Source organism: Melanotaenia boesemani, chromosome 19 (genome assembly GCF_017639745.1).
Source record: "Melanotaenia boesemani isolate fMelBoe1 chromosome 19, fMelBoe1.pri, whole genome shotgun sequence".
Lineage (NCBI taxonomy): Eukaryota > Metazoa > Chordata > Actinopteri > Atheriniformes > Melanotaeniidae > Melanotaenia > Melanotaenia boesemani.
In genome coordinates, this window is record NC_055700.1 from 2,877,285 (window position 1) to 2,893,173 (window position 15,889).

Below are 15,889 nucleotides of genomic sequence, written 5' to 3' on the forward strand. Positions count from 1 at the left end.
TACCCGTCTGAAACGTTCTGTGATTTTAGATCTTTTCTGGTTTATAATTTAAATTTATACTGACGGCTGAAACGGCACTTATCACTCTTAAATTTATTATTCATTAAATCATATGTTTCTATTAAATCTAAACATTTTGATAATGCACTTTGCTGCACTAAAAAAGGAGCTTTAAATATTTATATATTATTTCACTGGTCCGACCCAGTGGAGATCAAACTATGCTGTAAGTCCCAGTGTAGGAGCAATCAACACAACTATACATGAATCCAGGCTGCTGCTCCAGGTGAGGGTAGAAGCTTTTCCTGACTCGTTTAGTTGTTTTCTTGTGTTGTGGATGCTGCATCCTCCAGGCTGAAAAGCAGAGGGACCATCACACATATGAAGGTACGTAAGTGCATGTTCTTCTGTGGAAGCACCAGCTGCATCATATATCAGGTTATCGGAGTCCTTTAACATTCAGATGATTTTTTATGGTCTCTTTTATATATAAATATATTTGACAGTTTATAGATGGGTAAATAATAGGAGGATGAACGGGAAACATGGAAGACAAGGTGAAAACTTTGGGTGTCAGCTTTGTGTATTACATCAAAAACATTTCTCAAATATGAAAGAGCACATTTATAACGTGGTCAGGAGGCTGTTGCCCCATCACTAACGGCAGGGTTCATTCATTTCTCTGCAGAGACTGTGCCACAGGCAGTAAACACTTCTACTTTTACACTTTATTACTGTAATTCATGTGTTTGTCATCATCTGTGAAGCTGGCAGGTCAATATATCTCCATCTGGCTCCAGCTGGTTTGTTTTATCTTGATTTCCTTATGCACCGTCTGAAACCATGGTAACCATGACATTGGGCTGTCTCGGGGATGTATAAATAACTGTGTCTATCATTTCTTTAGATTTCCCCTCACTGTCAGCCTTGAAGGCGCCAGGACGCTCCCTCCATAAGGGCTGAATTAATGCAGAAAAGACGAGCGTCTCCATTCTTACTTCATCCGTCTCCTCCGTTTCCATGACAGTCTACAAACTCAACTACTTATGTACATTAATAAATGTTTGCCTTGATCCTTCCTGAAGTCAGAGTAACTTGTTTCTGTGACCGACATCCCAGCAGCTGCTGTCATTTAAAACTAACCTTCACAGATTCAAGCCACAGACACAATCCTGCTTCATGGAAATCTCAGTAAAGACTCATTACAGAGCAGAAACATTTTTATTTATTTCAGACTTTTCTGGGAAAAGTTTCTGAAAAATAAAGCGTAATTTGGGGCTGATGATGGGGATAAAGCAGAATTCAGTAAGTACATTATATAAGGCTGCAGAAGGTGGAGCACAATAGATGAGATTTATTTCTATTTTTTTAAACAGTTTTTCCAGGGAACCTAAAATGCTTTACTTCTTGCTCAAAAATGCAAATTATGTTAAATATAGTAGCATTAAAATAAATTAAAAAATGAACAAATCTGGATTTTAAATGGTTTAAAAGCCTCTGCCAGGGCCCGGAGAGGAGCTCCTGGCTGGACACTCTGTTGACCATGTCAGGTGAATTATAATGGGCCGGGCTTTGCTGAGGGTCTGGTTTCTGCCCAGCCAAGCTGACCCTGAATAATTTATGTGACACCACAAGGTTAGCATTAACCAGGGGAACACAACGTCTCTCCTCAGGCCTTCTGGATCTACAGGACATGTTTTAAACACCATCTCTAGATGCTCTGAGGTTTCACGCACCATATCAGCTATAATTTTTACAACCATCAAACAAAATTTCCCCCTCTTTGCAGGAGGTTTGTTAGGTGAAACTGGAAGTTTGCTCAGCAGAGTGCTTCTTCTTCTCCGTGCTGCACCACAGGGATTAGCATGCACCACCATGCATGCAGAGCTGGACCTGCAGCCACGACTCATGAGCAGGAATAACAAGGAACACAGGCAGGGGCGGAGCTAAAGGGGGGGCAGGGTGACACCAGCCACCTCTAACATCTGTTTGGACACCCCAGGTGCCACCTCAGGTGATTGACAGGTTACTGGAGGAGGACAGAAACATCTTTTCAGACCTGCATGGATCACCAGCTACGCTACATCAGCTTTAAGTCAATTTAAGTAGTTTCCTAATTATTCATCCTAAAAGATGATGTGGCTGCACATTTCTAAAAGAGATTATGTCCCTGTGCAGGTACAACTGCTAATTTTATTAACCTGGTTTTAGCATAAAGCTACATAGCAGTGCTAATCTAGTTCAGTGCTGAGAGCATGTCATACTGAGTGTATTTAGGGACTACACATCATCTCAGTTAATCAGGATTTTCACATTGGAGACATAAAGACTCTAAAAGAGAATCAAAGAGTAATATGCCACAGTCTGCTTGTTGTTTTTGGTAAATTGTCATTTGATTTGATCTTCAGCATGCTATAACCAAGCTTTGTGAACTGATGGATACTGCAGGTTGCTGAATGATAACTGATCCTTACTCTGATATCTCTGCTGGTCTGGCAGCTTTGACTTCAGAGCCTCTGTGGTTCAAGCTGGACGTCAAGCTAACGTAAGACAGCATAATAAAGTCTCTCAGTAAAACAATTCAATGAAGCAATGAGCTTCTGGGGTTCTAGGAGCTAAAATGATTCATCAGCCGGGAAAACGTATTCCTGGATATAGCAGCTCTGCTTTGAGGAAAGTCAGAAGGAAGAACAAAATGTCTGTAACCGGATTTTTAGCTACTGCACATTTTATTCTTATTCTTATAGTAGGTCAGACTTGGTGACCCTGATCCATCCTTTAGTCCTGCTTCTATAGGCCGGGGCTGCTGGGGGACGTCCCATGATGCACTGGGCTCCTCTCTGCTGGGGGACGTCCCATGATGCACTGGGCTCCTCTCTGTTCTCTTTACTATCTATGTAGACAACGTACTAGCACACACACTCATATCCCAAAAGACAAATCTGGATCCACCAACTTTCGGTTGGTAGACAACTGCACTTCCTCCTGAACCACAGCCGCCCCTAAGCCAGGTATCACTCCATCTTGTTGATCCCTCTTTCCTGCCCCCGCCCCAACTGGTCCAGGAAGATGGCCATCCTTCCTGGTTCTGGTCCTGATGGAGGTTTTCCTTCCTGGTTCTGGTCCTGATGGAGGTTTTCCTTCCTGGTTCTGGTCCTGATGGAGGTTTTCCTCTTTTGAATCAACGAGAATATCTGATCCAATCTCTTGGTTTCTTAAACTAGTTATTATTTCATGAATTGTTTTATATGAACACAGTCATTAAAAACTGGATCATGGATTTGTTTTAATTGGACCAGAACTGTATCTGTAAATAATCCAATATTTCACATTGGATCTTCCCATCTCAGTGACAACAATCTGATGACATGTTCACACATTTTTTTCTGTTATTGTAAAGAAGAGGTTAAAATCAGTAATAAATATTAGTCTATTAACATCTTCTGACTTCCCCACATTAATGAAACATGCAGGTAGATTCTAGAAAACATTTCTCAAACTGCAGGAAGTTGTAGAGGATTACTTTATGTGGCATAAAGTAATCAATCAATCATCAGTAATCACATCTGAGCAACATCAGCAGAGGAATCAGACGCCTCAGTTTCTGAGTAACATTTGGGATTATTTAATTCCGATTTAGTTTGACTAATAAATTAAAAATAATAATAAAAGAACAATTCGGATTAATCCTAAAAAAACTCAGTAAAGTCTTTTTTTCTTGTCAGAACCTGATCATAACATGAGCTGCTGGTGTTGTCGTGTCCACCTTCATGCATGAAACATGAGTGATGCATGTTTCATCAGCATTTGGGGGGGTTGGACACAATGTTGCCATGGTGACTGCAGCACCATGTCCGGCGCTCTCCATGTTGTCTGCACTACAAAAAAAAAAAAAAAAAAAAAGATGGCAGCAGCTGCCACGCTGCAGCTGATGTCACCTGTTACCGTGGTAACCGGCACCCAGCTGTGACACTGAGCAGGAGGAGGGGTGTGTGTGTGTGTGTGTTATGTGCATTAATACTTTTCTCTGCAACATTTAGAAACTTCTGGCAGAAACAAATTCAGTCTGTGACGATGAAGCGGTTCGACTGCTGCTGTCATTAAACCGAACGAAGGTCATGAACCTTTTGCAGATTCAGCTTTTTTCTTTTTAATTTTAAAACTGGTCCAATCAAATTTGACACGAGTGCAGCATCTTAAAGTCTCAGACTTTGCCACAGTGATGAGAAACGTAATAAAAATGTTTTAACTGCACCTGTGGAGTAGTCGTCTCTCCTCCTTCCTCGTGTGGTGTGTGTTCTCTGTTTTATGACCACGATCTAAAATGAAAGCTTTTGTTGACTTTACCCTGATTTATGGCTCATAAGAAAATTTGCCTGAAACACAGAGGCAGCAGTCACAGGCAGAGGATTTTTTAAATTAAATTTTAGTTGTCTGTGTATTTGCACAAAGTTATGAAAGGAAACATAAACCCAGACATATGGATCGCCATCTGCTCTGCAGAGCGTCACCCTCCCTGCAACACGGCCGCCATGTTTCCTCACGCAACACGATGACACCCTAAACCCCTGACCTCCTTCACACACTCCCCTGAACTATGACCTGGATCAGCTGGAGACTCCACAGCTTCCCCATCCACAGCCAGTCCTCCATTAAGATTTATGTATTCAACTATTCATTACCAACTACATCAGCTTTACAGAGCAAAGATACCTTATCTGGTAGTTAACAGACTTAACGCATCAAGTCTTAAGTTTCATTAAATATAAATGTGTTAAACATCTACTGACAACTGTTTGGGTGATTTGTAGGGATGCATCTGTTTCTTCACTCTGGATGAAGCCTCTGTGTTAAACTGCTCTAAACTGTCATAAAAAAAACTAATTATCATTAAACGTGCAGTTACTGTCTGCTCTGTTTGTTCCCAGGCTGGATGCTCAGGTTAGAAGTGATGACTGTTGCAGCCTTTCTGACTGGAGTGGCCTCCACTCAGAACTACAAACCAAATGCTGAGGAAAAGTTTGATGGTAGGAAAGAGAAAACAGCTCAGCAGGGTGTGTTAGAGATGCTGAAAAAGTACAAACTGACAAATACGCAGGTTGCGTTTTCAGGGGGAAGTAAGTTTCCTGCACACTTCCATGTCAGTGCATGTTCTGTACAATAAATAAAACTGGCAAATAAACTGGATCTTTTTCTTGCTTAATTAAGACAAACATTACATTTTTTTCTTTCAGTTATTTTTAAAGGATAAGTGTGACCAGAAGCAGACTTCTGGGGCTTCAGCCCCGGATGTTTTCAGTCTCGCCCCGAGTAGACAAAACAACTAGACCCTGTACTGTCGGCTACATGTACAGTTAAACTTACTTCCATAATGGTCACATCTAGGTGGCATATGTTACCAATTACCACTCTAAATCAAAGCTTTGCCACCCCTGCTGCCTCCCCACATGGCAGCGTCAAATTCAAAGAAAAATAATTATGGCAAATCTGACATTTACAAGTGTGAATTTCTGATGTCCGACTGGACTGAATGCAGCACGGGGTAACGCGAAAGAAGTGAGGAGGGAGCTGCAGGACCAGGAGGCAGCAGCCCGGATGGAAAGAGGTAACATTAAATAACTGCATCAATAAGGAAATAAAATAACAACAGCTCAAAGTTTGAGTCGACTTAAAGGTCGTTATTTCGCCACCTGGACAGGCAGCCGAACGTTACAGCAGGTCTGAAGTCAGGTTTGTCTAAGATAGAAAAGATACTTTGATTGAACATTTGTCAATAAAAAAACACTGTAAAGTTAATTCCAATCTCACATAAATATAGAGGAAAGACAACATCAGACATGAGAGAGATTCAGAAACAACTGAGCCAGGCTGATGGAGAAAAAAAAGAGCAGTGAGATACTGCAAGGCAGGATGAGGAGGGACAGGAGGAAGAGGTGGTGGTGGGAGACCACACTGACGAGATGGAAGAGGATCTGCAGGATGAGGAAGGAGAGAGTGAGATGCAAACAACATGCAGGGCCCAGAGAGCGAAAGGAAAACTGATCCATCACCAAACATCTCCATCTGGTCCACATGGTTTAGGAACTACATAGTAAGTTATATCTGAACTAGAACATGATGGAAAAAGACGTTTTGCTGTGCAGCTTATTTGAAGGAACATCACTAAGCCCTCTTCAAATAAACATTTTCATTAATCCTAATTATCATGTTTGCTTTAAGTAAGAGAATTTTATTGTTTTGTGTGCAATGAATTTTAGACTCATTGCTCAAGTTAAATTCTAAAATTAAACAAACTCTCCAAAAAATCTGCTCCAAGACAAAATTCTGTTATGCTGTGCTTGTTAACAGCCATAACATTCCTAACTGTGTTTTTACTTTTATTGTATAATTAGCTTTGTTTCCTGTAAATTTCACCTGGAAGGTAAATACCTCTGACGTTTGGTGAGTAGTGTTTGTTGGTGAGTCTTCAAGCTGCTAAAATGACCACATGTAGACAACTGCTGTACAGCCCACAGCTTTAAAAAAGTACATGCAACTTCAGAGCAATGAACCAGGAGAACGAGTTTTTAAGAAATAATAAACCGATTGTACAACCTCGATGGAAAGATGCTGCATTTTTTTATGCATATTTCATTTTTGTCATTTTACTAAACAGAAAAAAGTAAAGTGTTTTTTGCATGTTTTTATTGTTATAAATAAAAAACTTTAGGATTACGATTTGATTATGTTAATAAAGTAGGTTAAAGTGGAAAAACGATCAGATCATAGTGAGGTTGTGCTGAAATAGTGGTACCAAACAGGTAAAGGAAACATTTTTCTTCGTGACCAAATTCAAAGTATTAAAACAACCAACGTAAGTCTCAGAGCTCTCAGGGTTATCAGGACTTTGTTGAGGGTTATCCTTGAAAGTCAAAGTTTAAATGTCAGTTCTGGTGATAAAATCCTTTTACAACAATAGCTGCTACAACTCTACAATAAATAATACAAATTATCTTAAATTCTATCTTTTCATTAATACTCTAGAGCAGGGGTAGCCAACGTTGGTCCTTGAGGGCACCAATCCGGCAGGTTTTCCAGATTTCCCTGCCCCAACACACCTGACTTAAACTAACGAGTCATTGTGGAGATCCTTATAGGTTGTTGGATCTATTTAATTTGAGTCAGGTGTGCTGGAGCAGGGAAATCTGGAAAACCTGCCAGATTGGTGCCCTTGAGGACCAACGTTGGCTACCCCTGCTCTAGAGCAGTGGTTCCCAGCCTATATTCAGACCTGTACCCCTAATTATTTCACAAGTCAACATTTTTTTTGGGATGCTTTGTTTATCTCCAGCACCGCCTGCAGGCCCCTGCAGTCCTCCCATTAGAGAACCACGGCTATAATTAATCAGGAAGGCTGAATGAGTCGTTGTCGAACATGGTGAATGTTTTTGATCTTATGAGCAATTTAATGTTAAACATTTTATTGACTTTTTGGTAGTTTTCTGGTGGAAGGAGAGATGGTACAAGATGAGGAAAGGGAAGGAGGAAGGAGCAGCTGAACTTTGTAAAGTTTCTATTTTTATTTTTTTATACTTTAAATGTAATTTTTCAAAATACAAAACATTAGATATAAGATCTAATATTAAATTTAACATTATACATCATCATGCATTAGATGGAACATCCCACTGTTAACATGCATGCATCTGGATATTAAATTATAATGTAGGTACTCTACACTCTACTACAATAACATCTGTTTTATATTTGAAAAAAAAAAAAAATCCTTGGCTCATCATCCGCCCTGGGCTCAGCCCAGGGTGTTCTGGAAACGCCCCTGAGCATGACTAAGCCACCTGTCACACCTATAACTTCAAATTTAGTTAAAGATATCATTTAATTATAAGCCCCTCCTTCCTGAATTTCTTATACAAACCCCTTATAAATGGTTTTGGCTCAATAACACTGTCCCCTTTTCTCTAATTCCCGTGTAGATTCCTGTGAGCCTTTATACATGAAAACAATCTATTTCAACCTGTGGCCGTCTGGTGTTTAGGTTTCCTGTTCCTAGCTTAAATTCTACTTTAAATTCTGTTTCTTTATACCTGCTTCATGTGCAGAGGAACTGGAGCAGACAGCCTTTTAAATTGTGTTTTCTTTTTCACTGAACCCATTTACAAGGAATCTGGGAGTAATCAGATTACTGTAATAAGCTGATCTGAACCATCGACATTCACTTCTGAAATTAGCTATTTGAACAAAGCCGGGGTGTATTTACCAGTTTATTATCAGCTTTCTACTGTCTCAGCGTTAGCTGTTAACGTGGGAGTTAATTTAATTTAGTTAATATGCTACAAATTATACTCTGACTTCCTGCTGCATGCCATCATATTTGTCTTTTGTGTGTGTGTTTGTGTGTGTCTTTAACGGAAGACGTTGAAAAGAACGCAGTGACACAGTTTTTGTACATGTTCAGATGTTAAAAGACAAAATAAATCATATATCTGTGTCTACATGCACAAAGACATCAGAGTGGAGAGAATTCTATGTGTGTTCATGAGTTTGTTTCCATACACACCAAAAATCTGATCATTACCTGATATCTGGAGTTATCAGATTATTTAAGTGACCATGTAGACGGCATAATCGGATTATCCTTTATAACTGCCATGATCTGATTATGTGAAACACCACTCAATTCCCCCCATACTCTGATGTCTTCATGCATGCAGACCTGTATATTTGATTTAGTCTTTTAACATCTGGACATGCACAAAAAACTGCTTTGCTTCCGCCAGTTCGACATTTTCTATTGAAAAGAAGAAGAAGAGACGTGTGAGTGGAACGCAGAAGAAAAACACGATGCCGTGCAGCAGCAGGATGTCAGACTACAGATGAAGTAAAACCTTCACATTTAGTCTATTCAGCATCTTCTTAGCTCCAAGATCGCGGGCGGGCGCCGCCAAGTTCAACACAGACGGATGTTTTCACAATAACACGAAGTTATGTCACCACGTACGAACTCTGAAATAAATCGGAGAATATACTGGTAAATGTAGACCTGGGTTTTTTAAAAGCACATTTCAGAAGTGCATGTAGATGTATAATATCAGATTACAGTAATCTGATTACTCCCAGATATCAGACTTTGAGTCTATTTACATGACCATCAATCTGATTAGTCACAATTCTGGACTTTCTTTGGTTGCCACACATGTTAATATTTACATTTACAGACCTGACGTTACACCCGTAAAACCGGATATTAACCCCTTACTTCCCAGTACCGGAGGCTGCAGGCGCAAGACTTTCAGCTAAACAGTCAAGCTAAGAATGCAAATTAGATACTTTATAGGCCAGAAATCGAACAGTTTTCATCCTTATTTGTCATAAATATTTTATTTTATTACTTAAATATTTAAGATGAGATTTACAAGAGATAATTATTTACTGTCTAAAGTTAAAACTGCTGCTAAAAGTTGTTTATTTGTTCAGTGTTTGTGAACCAAAACTTACTGCATTTTCTTTATATAGCAGTATTTTTAAAGGAAAGGGACATTTTGCGTGTAACAATGCGATTAATCAAGATTTATCGCAAAATTTTTATACGATTAATCACAATTAAAAATTTGAATAGTTTCCCAGCACTAATTATTTCACAATGCTTAACACAAGAGACGAAGATGTTCTGCTTTGTTTTGTTTTTTTCTTTTTTTTTTACCAGGACACATGCATTAAAACAAGGCGACTAAATCATCTCCCCAAGCCAGTGGCAGTGTGTTCACTCAACACTCCAACACTGAAGTCTAGTTTTGACTAAAACCTCTCAGAGGAAAGATTGGGGAGGCATAAAAACATGAAGGAAGGTATTACGCTGCATTGGATGACAGCCTCTGTTAAGTCTGATATAATCAGACTTGTTTATCAGAAGTCAGTTCATAACTAAACTAATCTCATTCTGGATGTTTCAGAGCTTCATGTGAGACATTACAGCAGATAAATGTGTGTTTCTGTGTTCACACATACAGCCCAGATTACAGCATCCTCAGTAAAAATAAGCATGTCCACTCAGGTTTGTGTTCCCATCAAAGCTGATAAACACCAACGACTGATGCAAATCATTTGATATGAAACCGATTGTCAAGATTAACCCTTAAAACTCCACTAGATGTTTCAGCATAATCGCTTTTATCATTATCAGTTTCTCAGGAACGGTAGTGTGTAGCTCTGTGATAGATATTTTACCCTTTAGGTGATCTTCGGAAGTTTTCCAGGCATTTCTATCCCGTCCAGGAAGTTTACAATCCAGCCACTAAATGTAGTTTTATTCAAAGACTCTATCTGGTAAATCCACAATGATCCATGATAACAGCATTATTTATCACATCTCATCATAAAAACATCACCATCACTACTATGTTGCTAAGAGACCTCTATTTAGACCTGGACATGATGATGAAGCCACTTCCTGTCAGACTTTCCACCAATCAGAGAGCTTAGATTGATGGTAACGTCCAATCAGGAGCAGCCAAAGATCAACCAGTGAGCAGAAAGTTCTATGTGTGTGTGAAAAGAAGAAAAATAATGCTCCTCTATGGCTGGAATAAAGCCAAGAAGACGTTTCTGATGCACGGTGGTGCCACAAAGCAGCTGAGCTGGAGTTGGTTTAGTGAGGATAGCAGGTAAATAGTAGCAGGAATAACTGGAAATGAGGAAAAAGTGGAAACATGGAAATAGTTTCTGTTGTGTTTGTTTCAATGCCAATATTTTTTAAAATGATACGTTCATTTTACATCACTTTAGCCTCATAATCTGACAACTGAGGCTGTCCTGTAAACAGCATGTCTGCATGCTGACTGGGATTAAAAGCTCCAGCTTCTACAGGCAGTTTTTACATTAAAATCCATGTGGAGTTTTAAGGGTTAATAAAAATGTGTGATGTTTGCATTCAGAGGAAAGCTGCTCACCTGGATCATGTAGAGCTGAGCGATGCGGTACTCCTCCACGCTCATCGGCATGGGGATGCGATACTCCTTGATCAGCATGGTTGCGTTTGAACCGAGCCGACTCTGCGTGTCTCTGTGTGTGCGAGCGTCCAGAAGCAAAGCAGTGCAAGAGGTGTGGCGCTCCTCTTAGCCGGCTTAGCTATCAAGCCTGCATGTTCACACAGCGAGGACGAGGTTTGTCATTTTTCACACCTGAGGCAGAAAAACAAAAAGGGCTTTCAGTGGGAACAAGTACCAGAAGACATGTCTTTTCAGCTTCCAGCTTACTTACAGACAACAGGAGTAAGAACACTTGTCTGAAGGATTAACCCCCCATCCAAGCAAACGCATCTTGTGTGTGTGTGTACTGAAGCAGATCTATTACAAGGTAATCCACTGACCCAGCAACGGCCTTAAATCCCCCTGCAACCTACATCTAATTCTGTCACACAGACTAACCAAGTTGTGGTCAACCTACGCTCAAATCACTGATCTTCTGCCGAGGCTGCACTCAGTGCTGAAGCATTCATTCATTCTGCTTTTCTATCATTCATTTCAGGAATCAAATATCTGCTTTTGGCTTTGATTGACTGACTGGAGAGAGACAGGGAGTAGAGGAGGTGTTGACATGCAGCCAACAGTCGGGATGCAAAACAGGAACTTGCTGCTTAGAGAATTAGCAGCCAAACCACCAAACCATCAGGCTGGCCCATTTTCACAGCATATGGGGAAATATGGAGCGTTTTACAACTTGACCCACAAAGTTATTCATATTTCAGAGGAGTTTAAACATAAAACAGTTTATTAAATATGAAGTTTCCTTCAGTTCACAAAATCGGCAACAACTGCTGGTTTCAATGCTGCAGAGCACCAGATGCATCACTTCTCATGACTTTCCCTGGAACAGCGAGCAGACAGCCTTTTACTTCAGAGCTAGTTAAGCAACATGCAGTCCGTAAACTCCCTCTTCTCTGACCGGTCGGCTCCATTTGCCTGAAACAGCATACAGAAAAAGTTGCTTTATATGTCCCAGAGGTCTAATGTGCAGTTTTGTTTAGACACAAAGCTTCACTATGTCACTGAGAAAACACACAACTCTGCAGCTCCGCACTTTAAAAACACTTTACAAAGCATGTTGTGGAACCTTTCAGGGTTCGGATAAACTTGCTGTGAACACAAGGGTTCATGTCAACATTCCAATGTTTGTGTTGTGTTGTTTGTACTTGCTGCAAACAACAGAAGCATGACGTGGTGAAAACGCTCAATACTGGAGGTCACCACTAGGGGCAGGACTTTAAAAAGTCCTTTAGTGAAAAGGTCAATCTACCAGTCACATTGTATTTCTCCCAAAATGCTTCCAATTTGTTGCCAACAGTTAAAGCATGAATGTTTATGACTGTGCAGCGGGAAGGAAAAACTATACGCATGGCGGTAGTTGCAGACAAGATCAGAGAGACAGTCTTCAAAAGCATTCAATATTGCAACTTGCGCATGTGACATGTTACCTTGCGTGAACACAACCAGCCTATAGGCCAAGTGAACGCTAGGCAGCCATGATACGTATGAGGATGCGTCGCTAATTGCAAGTATATCCCAGTCCTAAAGGTCTTCATGGTGGCACAGAAGCAGGTGCTGAGCACCAAGGTGAGTTTATTTCTATAGCCCTTTTCATGTACAGAACAAAAAGTGCTTTATATAAAATATTAAAAGCATTACATCAGTGTGCAGAGCGCCAGAGAAATAAAAACCCAGGTCTACCGCACCAGGCAGAATCCCAGATCTACCACAAGAGTAGATAGCATAAAGAGTATGTAGCATGAAGCTAATATGCAGCTCTCTTCCCTGGTTGGAAAGGGAAAAAACAAACATAAAAACCTGCACAGTATAAACATAAAACAGTGCAGACAAAACTAATTCCTACCTGATATAATCTAAAAACTTACTAACATACTTCACAAACATCATGACCATGCTGACATTTTTAGGCAGGTTTTAAACATCTGATGTGAAAGTTTTAAAACCTGTTCTCCTTTTTATTTGGTTTGACCTGGTCTTTCAGATATGATGAGCGTTTGTGGAAAAGTTCCTGGTGACTCTGCTGCAGTCCTGCCTTTGGATGAGTCCACAAACTGGCTTTGGTGCTGACTTATTAACACATTTAAATATTAATTTCAGAAAGCAGAGATCCTAAATGAAATTTTCTTAGTATATGACAGTGATGAGACCAAACCAGCTTTTTATCCATAATTTTCAGGGCTTGGTTATATAATGAGACCACTTGTTCATGGAAGGGGCTGCTTGAGCCCAGACTGTTGTAATAAAGAATATTTCACCTGTCCTTTAATATTAATGGCATTTCTGGTCCATAAATCATGAAACATTTGTAGCCCTCTGATAGCCAGAGTGCTGCATCGGCTCTTCACAGAATGAATCCACAATCATGAGACCAGTAATCTGGACTTTATTTTTAATCCGCCAAACATTAATCTGATCCTCTGAGCTGGTTGAAGCTCCACTTACAACTGCAGTACCTCGACCCAAACTTTATCTCCGTCTTTATCTCATTATTCAAATAAAGGTGAACATCCAAAGTATAGAAAATTCTGGAGTTGAAGTAAGATGCCATTGATTGTGTCACATGATGTCACATCCACCTCATTAGCTGAGTGCAGCTTAAACGGTGGTCTACCTAGCTCAGGGTGTCCAAAGTCGGTCCTCGAGGGCCGCCCTCCTGCAGGTTTGGGATGTTTCCTGCTGCTGCACACCGGAATCAGATTACCTTAACAAGCTGTTGAGAAAAGCAATTTCAATCAGGTGTGTTGAGGCAGGGAAACATCTAAAACCTGCAGGACCCTGGCCCTCCAGGACCGGAGCTAGACACCCTGAACCTAGCTTATTGTAGACCGGACTGTGTGTGGCGAACATGTTCCTGATCGCTGGAAAAGGCCTCATGTTTGTGTTGCTTTTAGCTTCTCCAATTGTTCAGGTCATGAAACTGATGGAGGATACTTCAGGGCTCATCGGAGAGTCAATGATTTCTGAAAATACGAAAAGTGTTTTCTGAACGTTTGGTTGGGATGAAAAGGAACCGAGTCAGACCATGTCCGTTTACAGTGATCACTTGGTTCAAGGTTTGGAAATCCCATCAGATGGTTAGGATCTTCTGCTTTTATTCATCAACATTGCAGTTGCTAAGCAACAACATACGAGTTGAGCTAATTTTAACTTCATCCACCAGGACATCTTAACAATCTTTCAGATGAAGACTACGTATACTGGGTTCCTACGAAGAATCCAGACCATTATAGAGTCAAACAGCTGGTCGTGGTTTATATATACACGTAGCAACGCAGCATTAAAACACCAAAGCACATGTTTCCAGGAGCAGATACAAAGCAGGTGTTTCATGAAGGGTCTAAATTCCAACTGCTTCCACCCATCCACATACCAGGACGTTGTAGACTTCCAAGATTATCCATGTTTTCATCTGCTTGGCCACATAGAAGCTGGTCTGAAGCAGCAGATTGATCCAGATACCAGGAACTGAACTAGCGAGGGGTTTTCAGCTCATAACATAAGGATCTGACATCACATAGCTCAACTTTTTTTTACTGAACATGTATCAAAGCTGTAAAAAATGCAATATCTCAGCAATAGCAATAACATCAGCCATTTTTTAACCACTATTTGTTGACTGAAGAAGTTTATCTGAATACAAGCAATGCTAAAGACGGAAGAGTCAGCTAGCTAGTGCTCAAATACATCTCGACTTGTTGCAGATCAACAGGCTGTAATTTTTTTTTAACATTGCAGTTTAACGCAGCGAAGTTTGGGCCTAGAGAGCTGCAGTCCTGCCAGTTTTACGTGTTTACCTGTTTCTACAAACCTGATTCAAATGAAAGAGTCACTGAGCAGAACTTGATAAGCTGTTGGATCCATTTAATTTGAATTGAAAGTTGGTGTGTTAGAGCAGGGAAACATCTAAATGAATGAAATGAATGAATGAATGAAATGAAATGAAATGAAATGAAATGAAATGAAATGAAATGAAAAATACTTTATTAATCCCAAAGGGAAATTCAATTAAATCTAAAATCTGTGCCTCTCAAGGACCAAACTTGCCTAACCCTGGTTTAAGAGGTGGTGTTGGGTTTTGCTTGCCTTTAACATTAACTCCGATTGATCTAGGTTCAACCAGTTCAACCAGTGCTGTCTTCGGTATGTTAGAAATACCTGAGGATCACTTGCTTCAGTTAGAGGCACAGCCTGCAGAGATGAATCTACAGGGATTGAGTGCATCTTTAAAGGGTTAAACAGCCCCCGTGTCCATGATCAAATATACTAAACTCAGACTACTGCATGGGATCCAACACACATTTGGCCAAAAACAAAAAATTGACAATTAATTAACATCCTGCGTGGCTTTAGATGAGGTGGGATGAAGAGCAGGGACTGTTTGCAGTCTGAAATCACCTTTAAAGTCCAGAGTGTAAGAACTGCTGACTTCTAGTGGTAAATAGAAATTACTTCAAATACCAAGCACAGTAGTGAATGTATGGTGGCTGTCAGTGACCAAAATTCTTCCAGAAACAAACATGTTTTTTGTGTGAGTGGATCCAGTGGCCTCAGGTGCAGCAATGACTGCACTACAGGTAGCATACTGTCTTCTTCTGTGGTGCTTTTAAGGCTAATTATTCCAAACGGCGCTCTATCTTGTATCAAACACAGCTGGTACTGCAGTTTTAGAGCTTCACAAACACACACAGCTGTTTGTCCATTCAGAGACAGAAATGCTTCATTCTAAGAAAATAAAAACATGTTATTTTAGAAAAGTGATTATATACCAATAGAAACAGTTTTTAATATATTTTCTTCTGTCATTGACCATTGATTTTATTATGTGCTGCACCTTTAATCTCTTAGAA

General features: G+C 40.1%; 1 protein-coding gene across 1 annotated transcript in view; it reads right to left on the reverse strand.

Annotated features, from left to right (window-relative positions):
* The window catches only part of LOC121629854 (membrane-associated phosphatidylinositol transfer protein 2-like), a 65,142-nt gene that overhangs the window by 30,904 nt on the left and 18,349 nt on the right, over positions 1–15,889 (reverse strand). The window contains exon 3 of the mRNA XM_041969695.1: positions 10,947–11,177. Coding sequence (XP_041825629.1) covers positions 10,947–11,024 — 78 coding nt within the window. The 5' untranslated portion in view covers positions 11,025–11,177. The remainder of the gene's footprint in view (positions 1–10,946; positions 11,178–15,889) is intronic.